Source organism: Prosopis cineraria, unplaced genomic scaffold (assembly GCF_029017545.1).
Source record: "Prosopis cineraria cultivar Desert tree isolate PC_DT_omini unplaced genomic scaffold, ASM2901754v1 PC5, whole genome shotgun sequence".
Taxonomy (NCBI): domain Eukaryota; kingdom Viridiplantae; phylum Streptophyta; class Magnoliopsida; order Fabales; family Fabaceae; genus Prosopis; species Prosopis cineraria.
Window position 1 is genome coordinate 31249105 of NW_026555336.1, and position 12198 is coordinate 31261302.

General features: G+C 31.5%; 1 protein-coding gene across 1 annotated transcript; it reads left to right on the forward strand.

Moving 5' to 3' along the window:
• Positions 1-7747: 7747 nt before the first annotated feature.
• Positions 7748-10705, forward strand: LOC129311649 (piriformospora indica-insensitive protein 2-like). Its single transcript, XM_054954036.1, has 2 exons — positions 7748-8758; positions 9279-10705. The coding sequence occupies exons 1-2, from the start codon at positions 8432-8434 to the stop codon at positions 10377-10379; spliced, it is 1428 nt and encodes a 475-aa protein (XP_054810011.1). The 5' UTR covers positions 7748-8431; the 3' UTR covers positions 10380-10705.
• Positions 10706-12198: the final 1493 nt, after the last annotated feature.

Here is a 12198-nt window from a genome sequence, read left to right on the forward strand (position 1 = left end):
AAGATCATAGGATTAAATCTTGTTATTGATGTGAATATTTTGTTAATGAATGATCTATATAAATATTCATGTAAGTGCTCTATAAACTTGGTAGCATGCCCTTGCCTTGATGACTCTAATACTTCACTCACCTACATTTTTTTATACGAGGGAGGGAAGAGCGATATGAATGCCCTAATGGATAGTGGGTAAATTATGTAACTCATTGGAAAAAAAGGATTTATTAAAGGGTTAAAGGATAAAAATACCTCTAAAGTTTTCAAAATGGAGTATTGCATACCCTTACGTTTGATAAGGAGCAATGTCACCCCTGAAATGTTGAAAATAGAGCAATGTTATCCTTTTTTAACATTTGACTGACATTTAACCAAGCAAGTGCTAAAATAGTTGATGTGGCAAGCGACATGGCACTTTGCCGAGGCAAAAAGAAGGAGGAAGACGACAAAATTGCTTCAGATACCCTATGTTCTCATATTTTCAGGACACTAAAGACAATGAGATTCATTTTAGGAGGAAAAGGGATGGATCAATATATGAGATTTACAATATGAATTAAGAGAAAGGATTCATCGAATATTGGCAAACTTGAGTCTTTGCATAACAACAATCCATCTTGTTGACCTCCAACATCTGAACCTATACGTGCATTTTGATTTGGACAATAACCATTGTTATTAAACATAACTTGTACACCCTTTGAATTTCCAATAATTTCTCACCTAGTCTCAAAAAAAAGGAAATCAAAACCCTCTAAATCCTAAATTCCCCTATTAGGCATCTTGAATCACAAATATAATCTCACAATCAAATCAACTAAACCCTGAGAGAAGAAATCATAAGTAATTTACAAGAGCCATTCGCTTGAAGAAGAAGAAAGAAAGAGAGGGAAAGCTAGAAGATGGACTCCATTGTACTCATCCTCTGTTCATTATCAACGGCAGAGTAACAGCGATGAGGTCAAGCATGAACACCACTATAAGAGTGTATGTTGCTTACACTCCAAAATAGCAAAGTTAACACTAATACAGTACTAGTAGCAACCTATGTCATTTTTCACTAAGGGGGCTAATTAAAATTAATTAAGGCTAAACTAGTGAGCTAAACTAACTAAGAGTTGATTGATTTTAGCTAATTAAACTAAGTGGACAGAATTAATTAAAAACTTAATTAACTAATAAAATAGAAATGGGAGTGTTTTAACTCTTTCTAAGGTGGAGTCCTAAGAGTTGTGGGATGCCAGATTCCTTGTCTACTCTTTTTAATTAGGCTTAAGTTAATTTTTACTCTCTTGATTAAATTAAACCCCTTACACAATTTTGTATAAGTATGTCTTCCTGACCAATTCCATTAACCAAGTCCTTGTACAATTTTATACAAGTCTCTAATCAATTCCTTAGTTAAGTACAAAGTGATCAAAATTCTTCTTAGGTTCCCTTTATGTGCAGCTCGACTTATAGTAAGTCTAATGCATAATTTTACACATAAGACATTTTAACAAACACCAACCGAATATATATATGCATAGTCAATGTAAGACACATTCAATGCACATAAAACATATATTTATATGAATTACAATGTATTGGAAAAAATTTTCAGCAACTACACAAAGGAAAATCAAGTGGAAAAACACTAAATCAATAAGTTAAATACCAATTTTAATCAATAAAAACAAGATATAATAATGCTCCTAATTTTAAGAAAAAGATTACATCAACTTAAGTTTAATGGAGAGTGGCTATAACCCTGAACCTTCCTTAAGGCACTTCAAGACTCTTCTAGCATCCTTCCCTCTTAGCACTCCTTATAGATTTAACCTCTAGTCATCTTAAAACCCATTTGAGCACAATCCTTCTACCATGGTTGAACCATACTCATGAATACCTTAAGGATTTTGAAACCAAACTAAGAAAATGAAGCCTGGGGTTTGAAGAGTGAGGTGGAAGAAGAATAATTGTGGAGTCGGATTAGGATTTTAATGGTTGGATCATGAAATATGGAGGACAGAAGATGAGATGGAGATAAAGAACATGAAGAATAATGGAGAGAGAATGGAGAAGGGTGGAGGTTGAAAAATAAGAAAATTTATTATTTATCATGGTAAAATGAAAGAAAATTTGGATGAAAATGGTCTAAAAATTGAGTTAAATAAAGCTAAAGGTAATGAGAAATTAAGAGAGAGAGTGACTGGATTTAAAGTGTGGAACAATGTATGCAAGATTATGCAAAACTTGTACTTTCACCCCAAAACTCAAGTGTTTTGCCTCTTGACTCATCTATTATTGCAATCCAATGGTCCTCACGTGCCAAATCTAAGGTGTGTAATCCTACACAAATAAATGTGACATACAAGATTAAAGTTCAAAGCATATGAATAATAATTACATTTTCAATTAAAATTAATTTTCAAATATGTGGCATAATGCAGTTAAATAAGGAAAAATTAATCTTTTAGTCTTCTAACTTTTAATTCACTTGTAACTTAGTCCCTTAACTATGACTCGCCTATGACTCAATCCCTCAACTTTTGAATCACTTACAAATTAGTCCCTTAACTTTTATTAATTTTTTTTCATGTTAGCTTATATCTCACATCAATGAGCAAGAGAAGGGTATTTTAAAATAATATATGAGTATTTTTTTTATCCCTCTTATTTGATAAGAAATTTTTTTTAAAAAATTAAAAAATAAGGACTGAGTTATAGATGGATCAAAAGTTAAGGGACTGAGTCGCAGCAAGTTATAGTTGAGGGATTGAGTCGCAACGAGTCATAGTTGAGAAACTAAGTTATGAGTGAGTTAAAAGTTGAAGGATTAAAAAATTAATTTTTTTATTAAATAATAAAAGCTAATTATGACATCATAAAAGAGCCTTTGGGGCATGCCAAATAGCCTAAAAATTGTAAGCCCACATATGCACAAAAATAATTTAGCCTAATTGCAAGAAAATAAGTCAACTCGAAACTTTGACTTTTCAAAATTATTAACTTATGCAATTAATTATTCTCAATCTAAAAAGAGTTTGAGAAATATAGTTAGACCATTATTCTTCTAGACTGAAAATGCACCTTAACTAATTTTTTTAAAAGTCTAATTTTATAACCAAAATACCTCTAATGCACAGAATCCTACATTTAGGTGATTTTTCATAATTAATGCAATAAGTGTGCAATTTGGGTGAATATAACATGATTTTTGGTCAATAATAATAAGGAAAGGTGTGTAATAAGTTTGAGTTTTCACACTACTAAGAACAACGTCAAAGCCATTGCTTAAAAACTCACTTGTCAAAACTGAGTCTAAGACACACCATAGAGAAGTGCACAAGGTCAAAACGAGACAAGTCACATGGGAGGCTAACCAAGTGTCGAAACAGTGATGACAAAAGACATGGTTACATTTGGTATGCAATCAAAGTGAATCTTGGTGAGTGAACTTGCTCAAGCACACCACACAATCCAAGGGGATTCATTGGAGAGGGCTAGCTATTTCATCAAACCCATTATCAGAGATTCAAGACAAGCGAGAAAGGAGAGAGAAAGAGAAAGGAGAAGAGAAGAAATCCTAAAGAAACCTTAAAGTTTGTTGGAAAATAAAATGCGCCAAATGTGACTCGAGATTGAGCATGCTGAGAAATTTTGGCATTGATGTCAATTAGAAAATCTATTGCCATATCATTGACATCCACTATGTACAAATTCCTAACACCTGCGACTTGGTTTCCTCGTCAGTGGTGCTCAGCTAAATCTATGTGGGAGATCTCTACACTTGTAGGAGAGGCACATACAAGTGATCTTTTTAATAAAAGAAGAAGGCTTGAGGAAGGAAGAAGATAGAGAAGAGGAGAGTGAGGAAGGAGAAGGGCTAGAGGATGATTGAGGAAGAGGAAGGTTGCAATTGTTTATTTTATTTTATTTTTAATGACAAATGTCTACCACATGGCAAATTAAGAGGAAACAAACAGTCAACCTTGACAAAAGGGTAAATTTGGACCATTTTTAAAAGTTTTGGGGCAACATTACTCCATTTTCAACACTTTCGAGGTAACATTACTTCTTATAAAATGTAAGGGTACCTAGTACTTTCATTTTGAAAACTTTTGAAACATTTTTTCTTCTTAACCCTTTATTAAACTATAGGTCCAGAGTATTCAGAATTTAAACTCATTTTGGATGCAATTTTCCCTTTCAACTCTTGAAAACATTACAATGTCAATCTTATCATTAATAAAAGTTAATTTTGATTACCTGTTAACTAAAAAATGACCTAAAAATTACAAAAAAAGACTGAAATTTTACAAAAAGAAATTACAAACAATGACTCAAACAAGTATAGAAAAAACCAAATTTTTTTTATTTTTCTATAATTTTATGGTCAATCAAAGGTCAAAATTAATATTTGTTAATGGTATTGTATCATTTTCAAAAATTAAAGAGAAAAATTACATCAAGAATAAGTTTAGGATCCTAAATGTTATTGAATTTATAGTTTAGGGATAAATTTATCATTTAATCCTTAAAAAAATCATCACATAAGTGGTGAGAGTTGAATTTAACTACTTTTTTCTAGGTCTTCACTCTCTCTCTCTCTCTCTCTCACACAAGGCTACTTTTTTCCTAGGAGCAGTCTTGGTCCTTTATTTTAGTCTAACATAATCTCTGCTGTTCACACACACACACACACACCAAGCTACTTTTTCCCTAGGAGTAGTCTTGGCCCTTTATTTTACTCTAACATAATCTCTGTTCATTAAAATTATTTTTATTATTTTTAATATTATATTTATTAATATAAAACAATTAATCTAAATCTGAACTCTTTAGAGTACATTGAAATGGTAAACTTATAAAATTTATAATTTTTTAATATTAAATTAAATTATTCAGATTATATTTGAATTGTTTAGAATTTATTTAGATAGTTAAATTGTAAAATTATAAAATTTTTTAATATTAAATTGGACTGTCTAGATTAAATATGTAATGCCATATTAGTAATGAACATAATTATTAAATTTTTTTATATATTTTAAATAAATTTTATTTTAATAAATATAAAATAAAAATAAAATTTTTTAAAGTTAAATGGTCCAAATCTCATGAAAAATGAAATGATGAGTATTATAGTGCCATTCCTTGATAAATATTAAAGATTTTCCATATTTAATATTAAATTTTTTATATTAATAAATATAATATTAAAATATTAATTTAAATAAATGGAAGCATTCATTTTAGAGTGAAATAGAGAGTTAGGATTGCTTTGGCTTGATGAGTACCGTTACACATATACACATATATATTGAACAAATTTAGTGTGGATGTTGGGTGAGGTGGGGTTGTTGATTGAATGTCGTGTAATGATAATAAGAAATAAGGATACAAAGGATGGGGAGAAAAAGACGTATGAAGCTATGGGAGGGAGGCCTCCAATGCTATGCAAGTGCCAAGTAGACGGGTCCTAGCCTTTTGATGATTATTAATGATTTTTTTGATTCTATGTACCTCTCTGAATTTTATTTGCAGTGTGGTCCTCCTTCTATACCTACCTGCCTCATGCCCATGTGCCTACCATATCTCCTCTCCCTCTCCCTCTCCCTCCCTCTCTGCTTTCTCTCTCTTTCTTTATTCCGTGATTAAAGTTTATTTGTACAATGTGAATCAGCTTGGTTGCTTGGAACCTATTATTGATCTGCTATCTTTTCTAGTGTTATCAACCCTTGTTAATTTTTGAAGACAACGAAAATGGGGTGGAAGATATTTTTCTAATAATTTTTTTTTTTTTATTTATAATTTTATTTTTTAAACAAGGATGCTATTTGCTGGTGATAAAGATTACAAGAGGTCTATTTACAATTAAATATAATAAAATGACAACTAAAATGTCATTTTGCCAAGGAAGAGGTGCTTAACTTAGCTAATCATGGAATATACAATGATGCTATTAAATGTTAAATCACTTTCAACACGTTTAACGTGAATTAAAGAGCATCTTAAATTTTATTTAAAAATTTAACAATTTTTTAATTTTATATTTTTATTAAATATACATATATTTTAAACAAAATATTTTAATATTTAATAATATTTTCAACATTTATTAGGTAAAAGGATAAAATTAAACATAATAAAAAATTGAACTCCCTATAATAGGACCGAAACAAACGACACAGGTTCTCTGCGCTGTAGGACAATGTGTATATCAATTTGTATTGTTCATAAATCAGGCTCACATTGAATTTTGTGCAGTCAAAAAATTTTACTCCCACCTAATCTTGAATATTTCCTCCTTTACATAATATGGATGACATTTTAGATTTAGATTTATAAGAGTTTTTATTTCAATATAGCAAGTGATTTGTATTAACTTTAGGAGTAATTAATGATTTCTTTTCCTAAGACACCCTTGATAATGATATACTAGTATTTTACGGTTGATTATGACATTAATTATATGAGGGGTTATTATACTCTTTAAGTATTGCTTATAAATCAATTCTAACATGTTCAATTAAAATTATTTTTTTAAATTCATTAACTTTGTTTACAAATTAAAAAAATTAATCTTTTTAATTTTTTAACTTTTAACTCACTCGTAACTCAATTTTTTAATTATGATTCGTACATAGTAATTCAATTCTTTAACTATAACTTGTAGGAATTAAGTCCTCAACTTTTGACTTGCTTATAATTTGGTCCTTATTTTACAATTTTTTTTACAAAAATTATTCTTATCAAATAAGAGGGATATAAGAAATGCTTATATCTTGCTCTAAAATACTTTTCTCTTGTTTTTAATGTTGGATCTAAGCTAACATAAAAAAAAAAAGAACTAACAAAGTTGGGAAATTGAGTGATAGACGGGTCAAAAATTGAGGGATTGGATCCTAGGCTAATTAAATATTAAAAAAATTAAGTTATAACAAGTCATAATTGAAAAATTGAATTACAAGTGAGTTAAAACTTTAATGATTTAATGATTAATTTTTTCTTAAAAATTTAACAAATTTCTAACTTTATCCTTATTATTTTAATAACATATTTTTTCTCATCAATATTTAAAAAAAAAGGCAAGAAGTAAAAATTAATAATATGATTTATAAATAGAATAAAATTCTATTGCCACCTTATAAATAGATCAATAAGGAGTATTTAACAATTCATTAAAGGTTAATTTGGAAGGAAAGAAATGTTTCAAAGACACCAAATGTTTTTTTAATCACAAATATTACTCTAATTTTTTTTATAAGTCATCTCTATTAATCTCATCAATATCAATATAAAAAAGTATAGAAAATAAAAGTGTGTAAAATTTTGAATATGTCTTTATATAATAAATTTAAAAAGTAATATTATATTAATTTTTTTATAAAGGATAACTTTAAAAATATTTTTTTAGTATTATTTAAAAAATTATATCATGATTTATAAATAAAATTAAATAAATTTTATAAGATGTGACCGATAAATTGGAACAGGGTATATGATTTGGTTCGAAATATTGAGAAAAAATAGGCCAAAGACATAGGGGCACAAGAAAATGGTCCAGACTTATAGGCAGCAGAGCAATATGGGTAGCTTTAGCTTTCAAAGCACAGTGCTTGATCTCTCTTGTGTCCTTTTTATCGCTGAAATTTCAGAGAACTGTTAAAACCCCACCCCACAAAAGTTTACTACCGAACAAAATCAGATCATTTGTCTTTCATGCACCACCATCATTTCTTTTGCATGGATAATGGTCCCCTCCTCCTCTTCACCAATCTTCATCTTCCATTTTCATACCCTTTAAGCTTCTTCTTCTTCTTCTTTTTTTCCCTCTCTTCTTCTGGAACCATTATTCCCCTCAACTACCACACCCTTTGTTTCGCCACCTAAACTTTAAATTTCCACAATTATTATCTCATTTTCAGAGAGGTAATCAGAAGGGGTGTTCGCAAATTTCAGAGCAGGGCCGTATATAGAAGGCAACCCTAGCTTTCGCTTTCATTTTTATAGGCCTCTCAGTTTCACTGTTCCGTTGTTCTTATTAGAGTCATTACTATTATGAAGTCCTTTTGGACTTCGAGAACTGTGCTTTGATCTTGTTTTGTGTTCTAGCTCTCTGCTATATACCCTCTCCTTAGCTTTTCCGGAAACACAAGGAGGAAGAAAAGGAAAAGATGTTAGGTTTTCTCCTGTGCTTTTGGGTTGCCTCCAGTTCCTTTTTTTGTTTTCCTATTCAGTTTTGAGCAAAAATTTAGGATCTTGTTTATTTCCTTCTTGATGCCTTTTCGAGTCCTTCAAAACAAAAGTAGTACTCTGTAGAGTCCCATGTTGGTATTTATCTTGATAGCCACTTCTATTTTGAGGGATTGAGTCCCCTGTTTCATCCATCTTAATTCTGTCTGTGTCTAGAAAGTGAAATGGCCATGTGATGATGCATCGAACTTGAAATGCTCTTGGATTCAAGCCAAGCAACTTATTCTGGTTTCTTCTCATTCTCCTTCTTCATCTTGAGTTTCTCATTTTGCTTGATACTCTTTCTTGCCTTGTACTACAACACCATGAAAAGCATCAATGGTGTTCTAAGTCATGGGACTTTGGCTCTCCTTATTATCTGCTTTCTGGGTGCAACTTGTTCTGGACAAGAAGAACTTGAAGTGGCTCCAATGGAGAAGACAGAGCTTGAAGCTCTATACTCAACCATACAAGGTTTCGTTGGCAATTGGTGGAATGGCTCAGATCTCTATCCGGATCCTTGTGGTTGGACTCCTATTCAGGTACTTTTTTGACCCACTGTACCTAACCGTACAACCATGCTGCAAAAAACAGAAACAAAACAAAAACAAAAACAAAAAAGTGAACGTCCAAGCAATTGCCTTTTCTCACTCTGCTGGGAATCAGGCTTCAACATTTCAAACCTCTTTCTGGTTGAATCTTCATATTATCATATACACATTCACCATTCATGAAATTCAGGGAAAAAATTATGAATTTTTGATGATATGGTTTAATACTTTAGTTCATTATTGATCCCTTCAGAAATTAACAGTCAAGCTTCTGTGTTCTAGCCCTACTTTTATATTTGAACTTGATGAACTTCAGCGTTTTGCATTCTACAGCAAGCCAAACAAAGTAAACGAAAAGAAAAAGTCACTTTAGAACTTCTTTCCTCAATGATACATTATCAAAGACTGCAAAATCAGTTGACCGCCACTTTGCTCTTAATGGAAAAAAATTCAGAACAGAAATTATAAATTATATTTAACCATACTTTTTGCTTGCTGAATTCTACTGCAGGGCGTCTCTTGTGATCTTTTTGACGGGTTTTGGTATGTTACTTCCTTGAACATTGGACCCATCCATGAAAATTCTCTATCTTGTTCCCAGAATCTGGAGTTCAGGCCACAGTTGTTCGAGTTCAAGCACCTAGAATCTCTATCCTTCTTCAACTGCTTTCTATCAAGAGACAAGCATCCAGTTGCTATCCCAACTGGAAACTGGGAGAAACTTTCTGGAAGCTTAGAATCACTCGAGTTTCGGTCGAATCCAGGTCTCATTGGGAAAATCCCTAGAAGTTTTGGTCTCCTCAAGAACCTCAAGTCTCTGGTATTACTAGGAAATGGTTTAAGAGGGGAAATACCACCAGACATAGGCAAACTTATGAAGCTGAAGAGGCTTGTTGTTGCAGAGAACTCTTGCAGTGGGCAGATTCCAGATATTTTCAGCAGCTTAAGTGAGTTACTGATATTGGATTTAAGTAGAAATGCACTGTCTGGGCCTTTGCCATTATCCCTTGGAAGCTTAACTTCATTATTGAAGCTTGATGCAAGCACCAATAACTTAGAAGGCAATCTGCTAAACGGGTTTGCTAATCTCAAGAATCTGACCCTCATGGACCTAAGAAACAACAGATTTCAAGGTGGATTGGTGTTGTCTATTCAAGAGATGTATTCCTTAGAAGAATTGGCCTTGTCCAACAATCCAATTGGTGGGAGCATCAGTGGCCTAAAGTGGGAAAACCTTCAGAACTTGGTCATTCTGGAACTCTCAGACATGGGATTGACAGGGGAGATCCCAGAATCCATATCAGAGTTGAAGAGATTGAGGTTTTTGGGTCTACGTAACAACCACCTCACAGGAAACCCTTCACCAAAGTTAGAAGCTCTTCCTTGCCTCAATGCTCTGTACCTAAGTGGAAACAATCTGATAGGGGACCTTAAATTCTCTGAACAGTTTTATGGCAAAATGGGTAGCCGTTTTGGGGCCTGGGACAATCCCAACCTTTGCTACCCAGTTGGAGAAATATCAACAAGTCCAGTTCCATATGGGGTAAGACCATGCCACAAAGAGGTCAAGTTGCTTGAAAATGATTCAAATTCTAAGCCGCTAAATAAATGAGGATATGAACCAGACTTCCCATTTCATGGCCTCTTGGGGATTTTCAAGCTATGAGACTAACGTATTCTGGTGCGTTTTTTCTGGTACAGTTGTGGATGATGATGGGTGTGTTCCTAAATTCTGTCAGATAGGATTTAATTACCTTCTAAACGTTACAGTAACCCTCATTTCTTTTCTTTTTCTTGGGAACTTTTAGACGGAAGTTTTATGATCCTTTAAAGCTGTTAATTAGATATGCTGACTTTGTTAAGTTAGCAGTGACCACTTGCTCTGATTCCATAAATAGTTACATGAGCTGTGCCATAGTTTGGTGCCTTATTTATCAATCATTGCATTGAATTTTTTCTTTTTGGTACAAATCATTGCATTGAAATTGGTAATAAATAAGAAGCAGAATCAGATTGATAGACAACATGCCAGGCGTAGATTCTATTGGGCCCCCAAAGAACTGATCTATCTATTTGCTGAGATGCAACACAAAAAATCTTTTTATGCTCATCAGTGTGATTGTCGATTAAATATTTCATTATTGTCGTTTTTCATATATACAAATATATCACTTTAGTATTTTAAAAACAATCGTTTTGTCTTGACCGGACAGAATATTTAGAGCTTTCGGAAGCGTAAAATTTATATGAAATCATAAAGGAATACCACCAATTTTTTTTTTTTTAGAATGAAAATGAAATTTTTGAGACGTTACTATTTTTTAATTTCCCGTTTACTTTTGTCTGATCCTAACATCAAGAGAAAGGCATCTAGATCAGACCTTGGGCAGTTTCACAGAAATTCGAGATTTTTTTATAACAATGCAAAATTAGAAAAAAGCAAAATTAATTATCAATATATAGTGTATAAGAGTAAAGTGGGGCGCATTAATTTTTTATTGTTTATTATTCACTGATGAAATTATTGATTTGTTTTTCATTTTGTTCATAACAAAATAGGTAAGTGATGACAATCTAAAAAATGAGTTGTACCTTATGTTTTTTTTTTTAATTACTTTACCACTAACACACATGAACCCTCGTTTGCTAACTCACTCGCCAGAATCGAACCTACAATCTCTGGCTTCTATTAAGATAGCTTCTATCGAGTAAGATTTCATGACATTATGATAACTTGTCATTGGCTGAGTTCCATGGGTAGGTGCTTGGTATGCTCATTAAGTTAGAAACTAGAAATGCAAATTAGTTAATACAGAGTCAAATCTCATGCACTTCTACATACAACAGTACTTCCTTCGTCCCAAAGTGTAGATTACTTTTGAAAGAGTTTTTTTGTTCTAAAATATAAAACATTTTGAGTATTTTAATGTTTCATTAAATGCATCAATTTCAGTATTACCCTTTTTCTCTCTACAATTAATCTTTGTCCTTTCTTTTTTCAGTATATTAAATAATGGGTATTTTTAAAAGTTTATATTTTTGTTTTGAAAAAATAAGGTTGTTAAGTGTATTTAATAAAATTTATTATTATTTAAAATTTTATTTAAAAATATTTTATAATTTGGGACGAAGTAGATTTTATCAACTTATTCCTTTAATTTGTAAAATTATCCTTCCAAAATTACCTTAACAAACAAGACACTTTCTAATTTGATCCCTTATCGAATTATCCTCCAAACATAGTCTGTTATACAATGAATTATTATTAACGACCATCTTATTTGCAAATAACTAAATTGAGAAATATGCACATGGAATTATAAGTTAATGGGAAAATCACAAATAAAAACTTGCGAGAATCAATGGTAATCATTATAATAATTGAGAACAGTAAAAATTTGAAATTAAATTAAAGTACCATGATCCTTTTA

Bases quoted from the DNA above. Each gene is read 5' to 3' on its own strand.
- LOC129311649 (XM_054954036.1), top strand. From the start codon at position 8,432: ATGCTCTTGGATTCAAGCCAAGCAACTTATTCTGGTTTCTTCTCATTC. The intron at 8,759-9,278 runs GTACTTTTTTGA...ATTCTACTGCAG, and splicing joins GTGGTTGGACTCCTATTCAG to GGCGTCTCTTGTGATCTTTT.